This window comes from Poecile atricapillus, chromosome 13 (genome assembly GCF_030490865.1).
Source record: "Poecile atricapillus isolate bPoeAtr1 chromosome 13, bPoeAtr1.hap1, whole genome shotgun sequence".
NCBI classification, from domain to species: Eukaryota; Metazoa; Chordata; class Aves; order Passeriformes; family Paridae; genus Poecile; species Poecile atricapillus.
The window spans coordinates 5,726,775-5,743,237 of record NC_081261.1 but is presented as its reverse complement, the minus strand read 5'-3'; the positions used below and the strand labels follow the sequence as shown (position 1 = coordinate 5,743,237).

At 46.6% G+C, this 16,463-nt stretch overlaps 1 protein-coding gene across 4 annotated transcripts in view; it reads left to right on the top strand.

Moving 5' to 3' along the window:
- Nucleotides 1–7,661, top strand: part of GRIA1 (glutamate ionotropic receptor AMPA type subunit 1) — a 118,344-nt gene extending 110,683 nt beyond the window's left edge. For 3 of the 4 annotated variants that reach the window (XM_058848597.1, XM_058848596.1, XM_058848598.1), the window contains 2 exons: nucleotides 5,121–5,255; nucleotides 7,213–7,401. In XM_058848597.1, the coding sequence (XP_058704580.1) occupies nucleotides 5,121–5,255; nucleotides 7,213–7,401 (324 nt within the window). Of the gene's footprint in view, nucleotides 1–5,120; nucleotides 5,256–7,212 lie in introns of all 4 variants that reach the window. The other variant, XM_058848595.1, reaches the window with a different exon arrangement.
- The last annotated feature ends 8,802 nt before the right edge of the window (nucleotides 7,662–16,463 follow it).

Genomic DNA, 16,463 nt, shown 5'->3' with positions numbered 1-16,463 from the left:
TGATGAGTGCTTATGAAGAGGTGCAAAGGTTTAGCTGGATGTAAGGTTTATGACCAAGGTTTTTAATCCAAGACTAGCAAAACTTCTGGTGTTTCCCAGGCTTATTTTCATTGGTCCCAGATGATTTCTGTGCATCCTGATTTTAATCTGCTTACTTATCTATTGCTCACCAAGTACTTTATCCAGAGAAATTCCTGTGAAGAAACAGTAGATACCTTAGTGGACCTGAACTCAAACTCCAGAGGCAAACACTCCTGCTTTGCTGAGTATTTTGATATGTCATGATATCCCACAAGGTGCTGGACATTCAACCCATGGCTCCAGCTGCTTTCCCAGACAGAGGGACATCCCAGTTAGTGTCCTGCACTGGGCAGCAATGTCCCTGCTGCTCTTGTTCCCCCTGTGAACATGCAGCAGCCACCCCTTCACACAGGTGCAGGGTTTTTCCATACACACTCACCTCCAGCACTGCACATAACTAGAAACCATCCACCAGTTCCTGGTCCTGTCTCTCAGCTCTTCTGAGTCCCCTCTACTTGCCACAGCAGGAGAGAGACAGACACTGTAATAAGCATTTCCCTAGAAGGACCTGATTTTGCAAACAAGCACGGGATGGACTTTTTGCAGGCTATGAAATGGGCTTGCAAGGGACGCTTTGTGTTGTTGAAGTGTAATGACAAGGTAGACTCTAAATTTTGTGGCTGATGGATGTGTTTCCTGGGCTTTTGCAAGGCATTGGGAGAAAGGAGGTTTTTTTCCTAGACCAGGATAGCAAGCTGCTTTCAGGGACACCCAGGTGTGTAATGCAATTATAAGACCTTTTTCAAAGACACACATTTCCTAATCCTCTTCTCCAGTGCAAGAATTTTGTTTTTGTTAAAAAAAAAAAAAGAAATAAAAAGAAGGAAAAGAAGGAACAAATCCTGCTAGTGCCTTGCCCTGGCTTTGCAGGAAATTGGCAGGTTTTCAAATCAAAGGTGTGTTATGCTGAGCAGCCTCATCCCCAGCCATCCATGTGCTCCTGCACATCCCCTGGCAGCACTCTGAGACAATGGCCAGGGCTCTGTCCTTCATTGCTGAGCTTCAGGCCTTACCTCACTAAAGTCTGCCCAACTTTTGGGGTGAAAGCTCAGCTTCTGGAGCTGCCACCTGCTCCATGCACAGCTGATCTTCAGGAGACTGCAACAACTCAAGGTGCCATCACCCTGTGCTGCCAATGGGCTCTGCTCACACTGGGTGGCAGAAGGGACCAGCCCTGCTGGGAAACTGGGAAAACTGGGCCCCAATGCCTGTCAGCCAACAAGGGTTAAATAATGACAAAGGGGATGATGGACATGGTGCCACGTTTGAGAGTAACAGACGGGAAGGTGCCCGGTTGCTGCAGCAACAAGGCTGGGAAGATGGGATTTTCTTTTGGGAAGATGGGTTTTTCTTTCTCTTTTCACCTGCCAATCTTCCCCCCACGTCAGGGCTCTGCTGCTGCGGGAGACGAGCAGTGACATTTACACTCCCACTAACAAGCTGGTTCAGTGATGGGCAGCTCTGCAGGAGAGCATCTGGTGTCACAGAGCCTGAGCAGAGAGGAGGGGAGAGTCCTCTCAAGCAAATAGAATAATTTGGGACTTTTTCTTATTATGAGCATTACTGGGGCAGCACCATGCATGGAAACAGCAGGCAGAGCCTCAGTGGGGCACTCAGGGCTGTTGACCCTTCAGGTGGGTCAGGTCCTACAGCTGATGGGAGCAGTGAGATGTCACTCCTGCCCAAAGATCTCTGCACGTCCTGCTGGGAGAGGGAAGGAAGAAAAAGGATATTAAAAGGAGGATGAGCAAGAAGTCAAGCATCACCACAGGAGCAGTTTTACTTCTCAGCCTGCTCGTGGTAGCAGGCTGTGCCATCAGCCATGCCCCTGCATTTCAGCATTCCTCAGTGCCCCAGGAATCTGCCTTTGGCTCCTTGGGAGAAACCTTGCTAAGGAAGCAGAAGTGAAACTCAGGCTGCTTTTTCCCTCCCTGCATCTTTGCCCACCACTGTGTCTCTGAATGCTTTCCTTTGCCTTCTGGATAAGACAATATTCAGTTCACCCAGATTGTCACAGTGATAATAAGAATAGCAGTAATAAGAGCAATAACAATAACAATAAAAATGCTACTGCAAAGTAAATGCAAGAAAAACATAACAGCCCCGAAATGAATTGTAGTGGTGGTGCAGGAAACTGCTTTTGGACATCTCCTCTCTCTTACTGGTTGTTTTGCTGCTGGCATGAGGAGGAAAGCGGGAATTAAGAACCAGCAGCTTTCCTGGTTGCCAGACTGCTCTGCCACTGCAGCCAGCTGAGGACATGCCTCATTGGACCATGAACCCCAAACTGCTGGTGGAAATAAATATTGTGGCAGATAAACCCTGAAATTTGTGTATTCCCATGCCCAGCAGAGCCAAGGAAGGCAGATTTCCTAAGGATCTATGGCTGCAAGTCAAAGACTATTATATGGATTGTACTGATTCATTTATTTGAAGGAGAGTATCAATAGGTTTTCTCTTGTCTATAGCGTCATCCTTTTGCACAAAGCTTGGATGTTCTTTACGTTGTGGAGATTTCCACCCTTTTGTTCAATCAAGGTGAAAGTACAGGCTGACAATTATTAGTGATACACAGATAAAGAGGCTGCTCCACCTGCATTGCTGTCCCCATTCTTCCCTCTGAGCAGAGAGCATGTGCTGATCAGCCACATTTCATTAAAAAGGCAGGCTAAAAGATTAGGATGCTGAGAAGGGCAGCCCCCTTTTAGTGTCTTTATCCCTCCATGAAGCTGGAGCAGCCCCCTCAGACTCAATTTTAAAGGCAAAGTACCTGATATGTTGTAACACAGTTTCCTCAGAGTAATTGCTCTGGTTTTCTGTATCATCACTGAAAAGCTCCCAGCATTTCCCTATTGGTGCTTGAAAGTTCACCCAGCAATCTGCAGAGAAGAGATGGCTGAACAAATACACAGTCAAGCCTGGGGGAAAAACTGCATGAAGGCAGATTAGAAAAGACCAGAGAAATAATCTTTCAAATACTGAAACTGCAGAAATTAAGAGGATATTTGCAGAAATCTCTCATTACAGAGGGCACACAGGAGGCATCAAGATTGCAACTTGTGGACCAGTGCATGAAGATTGTACAAGGGAGAAACCCAGCCCTTCCAGCAGCACACGGTGACCGTGACGAGTCCCTTGTCAAAGTGATCAATCAGCAAAGCACAGAAAATGAGGTCACTCGTGGGGTTTCCTCCAGCAACCAAAACTCAGCAGGGATGGCCCCATAACAACCTTTGCATCTTCCAGCAGAGGGTTCAGGATGGAAAGTTTCTCCCCATGGTACCAGAGGCCACAGTGGGAGCTCCAGCTGGGAAGAAGCTTGGCAGCTTGCATAGGCAGTGGGTCAGATGAAGGAGAAATAGAAGAAAAAATATCTTTTTAACATTCTTGACTGGAACCCACTTTTCTTCCAATTAAAAAAAAAAAATAAAATTACATTCTCTTCTGTTACAGGAGGTTTTTTTAATTGTGAAAATTGAGATGTTTTCATGCCTTGAGGGTTGACTTTTTTTGCCATCAAACCCTAATACAGAAAAAGACAGAATCCTTTGCAAAATATGCTTGTCTGAAAGAATGTATCAGTGTCAGGCAGACTGTCCTGTACTGAAACCTTCCATGCTCATGTTGATGTTCCAGTTTGGACCCTTTCTACACCACTCCAATATCCTTTTCTGTTTCCTTCCCTTCCCAAAAACTGTGGGCTGCTTCTTGTAAAACCTGCCAAGAAAAGCAAGTGAATCAACTGTCCTACAAGGGCAAGGAACAGGCTGTGCCACCCAACAGTCCACATGTCCATGGAGTAACAGAGAAGAACACCAAGAACTGTGCAGAGGCTTCATTACGAGCTGCAGGCACTTCTACAGGCACCAGGGTTATCCCTTAACTCTGTGGCTACATCTCAAATGAGCCACATGCAATTTTCCTCCCACGTCCACAGAGCAGGGCTGTCAATGCTGCTCAGGCTCTGGTGGCCCCAGCAGATTTGCACTGAGCTGTTGGGCTGGCCCTGGGGAATCTCTGCTGTCAAATAGGTATTGAGTCAATATTGCAGAGCAGCAGCAAGCATAGAGCAGAGGACTCTGGTTCACTGTAGAGAAAGCCTGTCCTAGAAACAGGAGCCTTGCATACTGAGCTGAGCCAAGTTTGGGATCCTGTTGCTGCCCAGATTATCCTCACACCCCAACTCAACCTGGTCATTGTGGAGGAGAAGGTTTTGAAAACTGTGGGGGGTGACATCAGGGTTAGATGTGGGAACCTGGTTTCTCTCACAGTGAAATGAGTCTTTCTGAGCCTTGTCTCTTCCCCAGAGAGCCGTGACGATTCATTAGGCAATTGTAAAATCAGAATGTAGCTGCTGACTAAAAGTTGCGGCTCATTAATAGCCCTGTTTATTGCCAACCAAATAATTAGCTTAGACATGCATCAGCAGGTCTTGATTGCATATGAAATAACTGCCTTATTACATAGAAATCAAATGAGTTTCTGAGGACAGCTCAGGTGTCACCTCAACCCCAGAATCGAAAAGGAAAAGGAAAAAAAAAAAAGGAAAAAAGCCCATCCACTTCAATGTGTTGCTCAGCAACAGAATTTGCGGGGGAAACAATCTAGGAATGAAGGAATGAGCATTTCCAAGAGAACAGGTTATTTCAGGCTAGACATCAGGGACAAGCAAATGTCACAGAGGAGGAAAACTTCAACTTTTTTCCTCTTTTAATCAATAATTCAAACTAGACATTTTGGATAAAACAAGCATTTAAGTTAGCTGATTGAGAAACAGAGATTCCCAAACCTTTACCAAGAGTCACATAGCTGAGGAAATGTTTATTTGTTTGCGTGAGGGAAATGTTAGATTTACTAGACACTGAATTAAAAATTTTAAAATGCTCTTAGAAATGCCACTTGTTCATTTAAAGGGGAAGATGATGCAATGGCAGTACTGCTATATTGTGCAGCATCCTTCCCAGAGCAATTCCATATTAATTTTGTTGTTCTCCTTTCCCGTGTGCCCTCCTTTCCCTCCCTTCTCCTTTTTCTTCCAGGACAAGACGAGCGCGCTGAGTCTCAGCAATGTGGCGGGGGTTTTCTATATCCTCATCGGTGGGCTCGGACTCGCCATGCTGGTTGCCTTAATCGAGTTTTGTTACAAGTCCAGAAGTGAATCAAAGCGGATGAAGGTGGCAACCCATTCCACGGCCTTTCACACCTTCTCTCTGATCCTCCCCCGGCTCCAAAGCTGCCTTCAGAGACGGATGCAGCCCAGACCATGGGTGGAAAGCCAAGACATAGGGATAATGAAGTGGCTGTGTCACTCAACTTGCTAGAAAGGAATAGGACCATCTGAGGAAGCTGAAAGAGGGTCGAGTGGGCTGTCATGGGGAGCTGATGCAAGATCAGACATGTGGCAGGATGTTAATTCAAAATCCAGACACAGAGCAAAACCACAGCACAAGCGGCAACGGAAACACATTGAAATTCCTTAAAATTAATGAAGGCAGACTATGGCAATGTGTGTGCAGCGTGGATGAAGTGTGCAGGGGCTGGTGTGATACAGCCATTGCTGCAAGATGGAAAAATCCCCAAAGCCAGGCTCTTAACAGCAAGATAAAACTGGGGGAGTGCAGTAATGATTCACATCCTGCTGTTCCCTTTGCTGGCACCCTGCTGGCACCGTTTCCAGGCTGACAACACCAATACATGCTCAGAGCATTGTTGCCCTGGAATGAATGATGTGGGCCTCCAGATTTCAGAATTATGGGTCTCTTTGGCAGAAATTGGCCTCCAATGTCTCCTGTAATGTTTTTTTTTTAATTCCACCCTGTCATGATCTTGCAGAAGCATATTTCCTACAGCCCAGGAGATCTGTTTCAGCCCTAAATTCTGGTCTGCCTGAATTTCTGAGAGTCATGTCAAGAGTGGATTAGATTTGAGAGCCATGGAGATAGACATTTAATGCAGCATCTATGGAGCAAGTATATCTTGGCAATCCCTTATACAGATACCGTGGTGTTCAAGGAGGCAGTGGGATATGTGACACATCCCTTGCCTTCCTCATCTTGACCTCTCCCATGAGCATGGAATTTGTTCTGGGCATATGAAGTATTCAGTGAGTTTCAAAAAATCCAAATGGGTTTTTATTTCACTGAAATTCACCCAGAATCAAAAGGAAAATAAGCAGCCTCTTCTTTGGGTTTTATGTCACCATTTCACAGCACGCTGAGTGTTTTGGCAGCAATAATAACATTTCTAATGCACTGAAAATGTGCTGCAGCTCTTTTCCCATTGAGGTTCAGGAAATGCCACAGGCAATGAGAAGTACCTTGAGCACAGGGGTAAAATAATGTGAGCAAATTGTGTCCATGGAACTACAAAGATTAGATCATAATTTGTGCTCGCTGTTAAGATACGTAGGGCACAAATGCACTGCAAAAAAAGTGTCAGAATGCAATAGCTCAGTAGCTGTTCCAAATTTATCTGCCATGGATAATTCTTCACCTGAATACCCCAGTCCAGAAAGAATGATGGTGTCCTTGGAGATAGCTTGAATGCAAAGAAACCAAATTGGCTTTATCTTTTAGTTGAACTGTTCTAAGCAGGTGGTTTCCTTAGATCTCTGAAAGCGGACGTTTTGGATCTATCTGGAACAGGAAGATGAAATTTGGTTTCCTGAATTAGGCTTGCATTTCCTAGTTACCTCAGTCATCACTGTAGACAAAAACATAGGCACATGCTCAAGTTCTCACATGAGCAAAGTTAAACATATGTTTGCAGTGAGTCAGAGTCCACTGTGCAAAACAGTCCTGGAGTAGCAATAGCATTTCTATGGGGGAAGTGTGTAAAATACCTCTGCTCAGATCCAGGATGACTGTTCTTATGTTTTAGAGTTCGAAGAGGTTTTTGGCATATGGCACTGATGCTTTATACCCCAAAATACTGCTGAAACATTTAATTTTGCATGTAGAAGAGGTGTGAATGAACAGAGCAGATGCAGTGGGGACATAGAGAAAGTGAGAGTCTGAATGGAGACAAGGAAGGAAGGGGAGAACAGTAGCAGTAAGACAACACTGGTTAATATTGTAATTTCTCCAACATTGCAAAGGACAGGGGGAGACCCCCCCCGTCTCTCCTAAAAAGGGTTTTTGTTTAATCCCACAGCAATCAATCAACGAAGCCATACAGACATCAACCCTTCCCAGGCCGGCTGCAGCAGGAGGCAGTGGAGAAAATGGACGTGTGGTCAGCCACGATTTCCCCAAATCCATGCAGACGATCCCATGCATGAGCCACAGCACTGGCATGTCCCTGGGAGCTACGGGATTATAATTGGCCTTTTGACCCATTGCCTGGGTGAGAGCAGGGGCAGCCCAACTCCACCCCTCCAGAGCCAAAAAACATACCCAACACCAACAAGACAAACGATGATGACAGAAGGGACAATTGGATGGATCTTCTCAAGGAAATCAAATCAATTTCCCTTTTTATTTGCAAACAGATCCACTGGCAGGAGAACAGAAACAGGTCTGTACTGCAATAAGGAGAGTGTAATGGGATTTTACAGACTCGTGAACCATCCCTGATCAAAGAACCACTGGAACACTAATGAGGACTATGCCATTTTGTTTTAACTTGGTTGTTAATAAGTCTTAGTGTGTGCAATATATATATTTTTTCTTACTAATTCCTGTGGTGTCAGGGTAACATCAGCCCTTTCCCCCTTCCCTGCTCAGTCCTTCAGTCTGGTTTAGTTTGGGATGCAAACCACAATGTCTGAGCTACTAACAGCAAAACCAGAAATATGTGGCAAGTTGAACTCGGTGCAGGGTGTCAGCATTGACCTCTTTTGTCCATCCTGATCCTGCCTTCGTTGTTCTGTGGTGAACTCGGGCTGTGGAGTTATCGCAGCAAGGCAGACGGAGCTGCCCCCGGCTCTCCCTGCAGCAGGAAGGACTTGATGCAAGAAGAAACCTGAACAAAAATATGAGGCTGTTTTACAGGGGGAAAAGTCATGGGTGAGTTTGGAAACCCCAAGTAGTGTGTGGACAGAGCAGTAATTCTTCCATGAGTGGTGATTCGAGAGGAAAATCACGTGCCTGGAGTGGAGAGCAGCAGAATGGAGCAGAGGGTTGGGCTAAAGATCACGGTCGGCTGCTGAAGAGGGAAAGTAAATGTGGTGTTCCCCTCACGTGTGACTCTCCTGCCCAGGTTATTGGGGGCTAATAAGCAATTGTGAACCATTTCTTCATTGCTTAGCTTCTGTGTGTGCTCCCTTTCTGGTGGTCACATCAGGGAACCACCTCGGGCTGGGGACAGGCCATCTCCAGACATCCAGTTCCAGACAGCTGCCAATTAACCAGCGCAACGTGCTACGAGTCATGGGGCTGCAACGGGCACACCCTGCCCCTCTGCTCTGAAATCCCTTTATGGCCATCCTTTTCTATCTCACAGGGACATTTTGTAGGTCGCTGGCCAGAATGGATTCCTGGAAGGAGCTGCTCTGAAGCAGACCAAGGAGGAGATCCTACAAGAGCTTAATTCAAGCAACCATGACATTCAGCAGCATCAATGCTGCTCACATTCAGTCTCCCCCTCAAGCTGTGGCCTGTCTGGGGACAAAGCCAACCGTAGCATATTCCCACTCGTATCCTTAGAGGGTGGGAAGCATCCACAAGCCAGGAAAGCAGGCTGCTGACCCCAAACCCAATGTTGGGTGTTGCAGAAACCCAGTGCCAGACTGCGGGTACAGCCACAGGCCTGGAGATCAAGGGGGCAAGAATGGTTTTCCAGAACCACACAAAAGGTTCATTCTGTGAATCTCTGGCATGGACAGACGAATGCTTCCCACCCTGGTGGGCCTGAGACACCTCAGGGGTGTGACATTCTCAAGTGAAGGATTGCCAGGGGAATATCTGGAGAGGGAGAAGATCTGTGGGGCAGGGGCCACAGTGAGCCCACTGGGCCTGGTCCCATCCCACTGATGGCAGATAAAGTTCAAAGGTTCTCACAGAGTTCGACAAATACCTGTCCAGGGACTGAGCTGCTACTGGAGCATTCTGAGCTGCTTTTTTTCTCATTTTCTTTGCTCTTTTCTGTTTTTCGCAAAGTAGCAAGAGCAGAGCCATGAAAGAAGGGAGGCAGGTGAAGAGAAAATGATGGAGGCAAATGGCTGGCATGAGTCTATGAGGAGAATCTGGAAGAAGACTGGAAACCGTGTGAATACCAGTTTCCATTAGTGTATGACTGTGCAGAGCAATACATTTACCACCTTTAACACCAGCCTGGTCTGAAGCATCTACTCCTCTCATCCACTTGTCATGCAACAATTTGGAGACCAGCAAGCCAGAGTCAAGGTCCTGAGCCTGGACACAGCATGTCCTGTGCCAGTGTAGTCCTCTCTCCAAAACTGGGAACGTTGTGATCTTCATCTCTCATCGCTGAACATGAACTCTGTTATCAGCCTCTCCAAACACCAGGGCGCTTTCTGTTGCTCATCATTATTTTAATCTGCTTTTCTTAATTTTAACTTCAGTTCTGTGTAACGCTAGCACAAGTGGAGGAATCCTTATCAGCACAAGCTCTTTTTTCCATGTGCAGAGCTCTCAGATGAGTCTCCTGACCCAGCTCTTGTCGTGTTCCAGGCCAGTGTGGTGGGCACAGGCTGCTGGTACCCATCAGTGCCCCATCCTCATCCAGGAACAGGACCCTGTGGCAGCAGGTCACAGCAGTCTCGTGAGCAGCAGCAGTGCTAGAACTGGCCACCTGTGACATGAAGATGTGAGATGCAGCTGTCAAAGGCCTTTGATCGGTGGAGGGGTTACAAAAAAAAAAAAAAATAGTGAATAAGACAAAAGCGTGGAAAATGTAAACTTGTAATATGTATTTTTACTACACTTTTCTTAAAAATAGAGTAATGGTAAAACTCTTAAAGACATTGACATTTTTTCTCAACAGGATTCCATATTTAACAGTTTTGGCTTTCATTAAATTTTGCTCTTTGGTACCTGGATCTTTTATTTAACAGCTATATTTATTTTAGCTCTCTTTTGGTTTCTCTTTCTTTCTTTTATCTTTTTTTTTTTTCTTTTGGCAGTACTACAAAGGATTTTGGTTTATCAAATGCAATGGTGTTTTTCTTTTCACATTCTCTTTTTTTCAAACAACATTTTTATTGGCAATTATTATTTACACAACATAGGAAACTATCAGCTGTTATTTTAGAAACAAGGATCCATGATCCATTTCTCATACCTGTCCATGCAGTTTTGTGCCAGTGCTGGATGTGTGGAAATGAAAATGATGTTACCCCTCAGGCAATATTACCCAACCTGAATCAAAAGAGATTTCTTTGATTTTTGCTGTGTCTGACTTGTGAACAGCAGCCAAATAAACTGCTTCAGGTTGAAATTGGGAATCTATCTAATATTTACCCAAGAGTCAGGAAACTAAATATTCATTGAGTTCAAAATTAATGATTTTGCTTTGTTTGGAGTCTTGTGGGGTTGTTTTGAGGAGGGCTGTTAGAGGATTTTAGCTTGTTTTTACAGAGAGGGAAGACATGGCCAGCTCAGAGAAAACTCAGAACCAGCACTGGTCCAAAAATCCCTACCAGGATCAGCTTTCCTAGGAGCTCCCATGCTGTTTCAGAGGCTTGGACATTTAAGATGCTTCTCACTCAGTTTTCACACAACCAACCTGCCAAGTTCCTCATCCAAAAGCCTGTTGAGGGTGAAAAAGAGGAGAATTTAAAGGGTGTTGGACATTTATGATACCCAACTGTAAATACTGACAAATACTGAGGTAAACTACACTCTTTAATGTCATGCTCTTGTGGAGCACTTGGTGTTGCAGGTGTGGGAGGACTCCCTTTCCCATATCCTCATTGCCAGTTATCATTTGGGAAAGCTGAGACACAGAAATTCCTTTTGACCAGGCATCCCACAGGGCCAAGGTTAGAGAACCAAGATCTCCAGCATCCACAAGTGGTGTTTTACACACTGGTAATTTTTAAATATAGAATCAGCAAGGGACAGAATTAACACATATTAAAAGGGGCAGTGAACCCTGAGGCTTCAAAGAACAAGAGATTCCCAATCACTGGGGCCTGAAGGAGAGGTTTCCCAAGGGCAGGCTATGCTGGATCAGCCCAGTTTGGTCTTCCACAATTCCCTAGGGATCCAGTGCTGTTCTGTGGGCTTGGATTCTGACACAAAATGCCCTTCTTGCCTAGTGCTTCAATCTTGGCTCCCAGTGATATTGCAAAAATGCACAAGAAATGTTCCTTTATACCTTAGCATAAACAGGACAAAATTTCCTCCTAGTGGCAAAAGCAAATATTCCTTGTAATAAAGTCTCCAGCAAGAATCCTTCTTCAGCAGTTGTTGAAGCAAAACAACCCTCACTGAACTTGAAGTGCAGCAGGAGAGGAACAGATGCATCGCTCAATCCATTCCTTTGCTGTGGGGTCAGGACCTAGAGCTGGGCTGCTCCAAAAAGATTTGCCTGGGCTTGTTTGTCCTACCTGCCACCAAATGCAAAGAGAACTTAAATCATCTAAGTTCAGGGAAGGAACAGAGGGTACCTCAAAGTGTTCTGTAAACCTGTGGGTACCGCTGGCCTGTGGAGCTCCAGCAACTCAGTGCTGTGTCCATCAGAGTTTTGGGAGGCATGGGGAAGTTTTCACTGTGACCACAGGCTCCTGCTCAGTTTCCAGTGCCATGGTCACCCAGGCTCACATGTGGCTCTGGGTCCCAGAGGAACACTTCTGTGCACATTTTAAGCCACATGTCAGAGCTTAGGCACCACCTTGAGGACAGGAACACATGGGATCCTACCAGCAAAGGTACCAGTTTAACCCCAAATACCTTTTGGAGACTTGTGTGCCTGTTCTCTGATGGCTGCTGGCCCCTCCTAAACACAGATACCCCAGCTACCTTCACATTACCTGTGAGCATCAATCGGTTTGTCACACACCAGTGCTGGTTTTGTGTCTTGGCTGCTGACTGAAGTGCTCTCATCTCTGATACCCAGTTAATTAATTAGATAACAGAAACATCAGGATATCACAGTGCCATGAACAGCCAGCTGCCCAGCAGCCTGCAGGAGGGCAGGGCTTTTGGGGCAAAATCCACATGCAAGCCCCAAATCCATGTTGCTCCAGCTTCATTACAAAGATGACACCTTTCCCACCTTCCTTCTTACACAGAGCTGCTCTGTTTTTTTCCAGACACTTGATCTTGATGGTTTGAGTGTACAAGAGGGATGAATTTAGTATGCAAGAACCTAGAACAGGTTCTCCTAGGAGCAGAGGGGTAGCTTGAAACTGATCACTCCATCAAAATCCTGACTATTTCCACCCTGAGATTCTACACTCAGCATCACTTTCCATTTCCCTTCTGTCCATCCCCATCTCTCCTCCATCTGTACATCAGTAGTACCCTCAGCACTGCCACTTTCTCCTCTCCGGGACCTGGGATGGGCTCTGGCTTTACACATGGTGTTCTCTTAGAAGCAGATAAGTATCACCATATAGCTTTAGAGCAAATTAACTTTGGGGTGGGGCAGAGGTGTGACTCCAGCTCCACCCAGGGCAGAAGTGATGCCATAACTCTCACACTGACCTTGGGCAGCAAGGAACCCTTCTGCAAATGGGCTGTTCTATGGAGCCACAGCCCTGCAAAGTGCTGGCTTAGCTGGCTGTTCCCAGAGCACTTGGAATAATCTCCCTTTTTCTGGTCTGCACTTCTCCCAGGGAGGCATTTCTGCCTGGCTGCCAGGAGAAAACTTGGCTTGGGGATGGAGAGGGGCAGAGTGCTGGGAACCATCTCCATCAGGTGAACTCACCTGCTGGACCTGTGCAAAGGGAGAGCTGTGTCCAGAGCGGTGAAACTGCAGCCCTTACCCCCAGAAGGGTAATCACACCCCTTTCTCATGCACTAACATGCATACACAGGCCTTGAGGTGCCTTTGATAGCCCAAATTATCTGTCAAGGTACCTTCCTATTCCTAAGGAACAATGGGGTATAAAGTAACAGCCACAAAGTGTGTTCATTACTCTGCAGGGCTGGTTTAACATGCTTTTTGGATCCCTTCAGCAGTAATTCCTTCCCTGTTCGAGCTGGCATCAAAATTAATGGCATGTCGTGTTCTATAAGTCCTGACTTTCCAGATGAAAGGTACATGGTGTTGTTCGCATCAGTGTTACAGTGTAATAAATCAATGCTTTCCCATTGGAAGGATTTCAGACGATTTCACAGCTTGCTCTCGGGAGCTCAAAAGACAACCTGTCTGCCAGGCCCTTGGCCCAGTAAAAAAAAATAAAAATAATAAGTTTACATAAAAACAGGAAGGAAAGGGAAACCCCAGCATTTCATTGCAGTGCTGTTGCCAGCTTCATGTAGGACGCTGGGGCCAGGGCAGCATTGCCAAGGTTTCCTCAGGCCCCGTCTCAAGAGGTGGGGCACAGCAAAGGGAGCACGTTTGTGCCAAAGAGGCAATGGACAAGGCCAGCAGAGACTGGGAGAGTCTCACTGGATCAAACAGGAGCAGAGACAAAAGCAGAGTTTGTGTTCTACTGCCAGACTCTGGAACAAACCGCTCCCGATTTCCAGAAAAGCAGCAGGAAAAGGGAAGAGGAGCGAGGCCAGGACAGAGCACCCAGCAAGCCCCCAAAAGGTGCTCACACAGTTGCTGTCCCAGCTTCTCTGAAAGCTGCTGCCCACAGAGCAGTTCACTTACTTAAAGCCATCTTTACCAAGTAAAACTTCGATTCCTCTGCTCCCAGGAGCACATGTGAAAGACAGGAAAAGGCTGAACTTGAAAGGGGAGCCGTTTTGCTGCCTCAGATTAGCTCAAACTGCGTGACGAGCTTTCCTCACTTCAAAACCAATGTTGTTAACCTTGAAATCTGCATTATTAATATTTCAACATGAGTCCCATCAGGAGCTGCCGCAAGAGCTCTCCTGGACTCGTGACAGCTCGTCCTGTTTGATTCTAATCATATATGAATGCATGAGTTAAGAAGACATCATTAAAAGTGCATTAAGTTTAATTATGCTAGCAGCCACAGACAGTGGGAGCATCGGCTTAATGCAGAATGCATAATTAGATCAGACCTAATCCATTAGATCCGTATTTGTTAAAGAAAATGCTCCTCCTCTGTAAGTGTCACTGTTTGGAGGAACAGCACCATTTTCTGGGGGCTATTCCCTCCCACCCTCTGCCCTCCTCCCTGCCCATCATCCCTGCAGCTGGGCCCTCACTCAGCTCCTTACATGTTCAGTTTAACAAAAGCACACAAAAAAAAACCAAAGAAAGAGATCCCCTGCCCTGGCAGTCAAGCCCTGGAGAAATTCTGCAGTGGTTTAAGGTATTATGGACCAGATCTCCTTTCCAAAACGTCCAAAGAGAACAGAAAAAGACAAAAATAAACCGAAATATGAATGTAGAAGTGTTTCAGCTCCTCCTAGGGTTGATCCAGCTCTCTCCACTAGCACCAGGAGGGTGCTGGCATGGGCCTGCAGCCTTGGCAGCAGGGAAGGTGACACATCCCTTTTCCCAGGAGCAGTGCTCTGCAAAGCCACAGTGCTCACAGGAAACCACCATCACCAGTGGGAGCCATGGGTTATCAGCCCCATCTTCACCCCACAGCAGGGATAACTGGTACCAGCAACCCCACACACCCCCAGGCAGCCTCACCATGGTATCAAATCTGCCAGTGCCTGAGCCCTGGGGCAATCAGGCTGCTGTGGTTTGGTGATTCTCAGCTGGAGCACGGTGGCTGCTGTAGCCAAGTGTTCATCCCATGGAGTGATTTCAGCAGCACCTCTGTCCAGACCCCATGGCAGTGGCCACAGCCTGGGCAGGGCATTTCCCAGCTCCTTGGGGCAGTCCCAGAGGAGATGCACCTCACCAGCAGCCCTCGATGTCCCATGCTCTGCAGAGGGGTGAGGTTACCTTCAGTCTTCCCCTGCCACAGGTTGTTCGCACCCATTGTCCAGAGTCACTCAGCTCAGATCTGGATGTGGGAGGTTCTGTGAAGGCTGAGATCCCAGTCCCAGTCTTGAGTGGGGGCTTTCAGCTCATGTCTCCCCTCCTGGAGACAGAGCAGGCTGGAAAGGGGAAGGGGTCAGGGCCACCGTGTGACAGGGGAGTGAGCGCAGGAGCAGCTGTGGTTCAGGAGGGAACCCCGGAGCCCCGTGCTTGCTGGCACTCATCACAGGCAGGGGACACTTAACAGCTCTAGCAAGCCCTCTAATACCTGCCTAAGTGCTGAATATTATTGCAATTAAAATGGAATGGCCTCTCACTGCCTCTCCTCTGTGGAGCTGGAGAGGGGCTGGGATTGGGAAGCCACAGCACGGAGCACAGCCCCACGGACAGGGCAGAGGGATGGGATTAAAAACTTCTGAAAGTACCATTCACAGCCAAGGGCCAGCTCCAAACAGACCACAATTAATGGCTGGACAACAACTGAGATTTACATGAAGAGTTCTGAATAAATCAGCTGCTAACTTAGGTTGGGAAAGGGGTTTTTGATTTGTGTATTTTCTTTTATTTTGGGAGAAAGTCTTTTCATCCCACTTTAGCCACATTTCATCTTCATCCTTACCACCTCCATCCCATCTCCAGGCTGCTCCTGCAGACAAGGGTGACACAGGGAGGCTGGTCTATGCCATGGGGTCCAGGAGGAGATGGGAGGAGGGTCAGCAGGCCAGGGGTCTCCTTTTTGCCCCCATTTTTCAATGCTGTGGGTCACCAGTGCCATCCTGCCCACAGGGTCTCTCTCTCAAAGGGGGTTTGAGGAACCCCTTGGCTTTCCCCTTGCCACAGAGGTGGTTTCCATGTTCTCTGATTTTTAGTGCTTTTAAGCAATTGTGCTTATCAGCATCTCTAATGCCAATCTAATAAACATGGGGAAAGACCAGCTAAAGGCTGCTGTGATTTTCTTTCCCATTTGTGTGCTGAAGTCCTGGCTCAGCTGAACAGGAAGATACAAGGTGAAGACTTGGGAAAACTCTCTTCCTCTAAGGAAGCTGTTGAGTTATAGTGAGTTGTGTATACTCCTAGCTCCTGATGGGCCTTCTGAGTGGGGGACATTTGGGGAAATATTGGAAGCAATCTAACCTCACAAGCTCTTTTAGAAAAAGCATTGATGTCTCCAAATGGGCAGCAATTGATATGTTCAAAGTGAGCATTGTGTGCATTCCTGTTTGCACTGTGTGCATCTATGTGCCATTTAAAAGTAAAGAAGAAACCCCTCAAAAAAAATCAAATATGAGCACAAAGATCAGCTCTTTGCAGAAAGAGATCCGAGGACCTTTATGTCCTCATCAATGCCCTTTGGTGTGATAATCCATATGGCAAGATGAAAGGATAACCCCTGGTGCTGT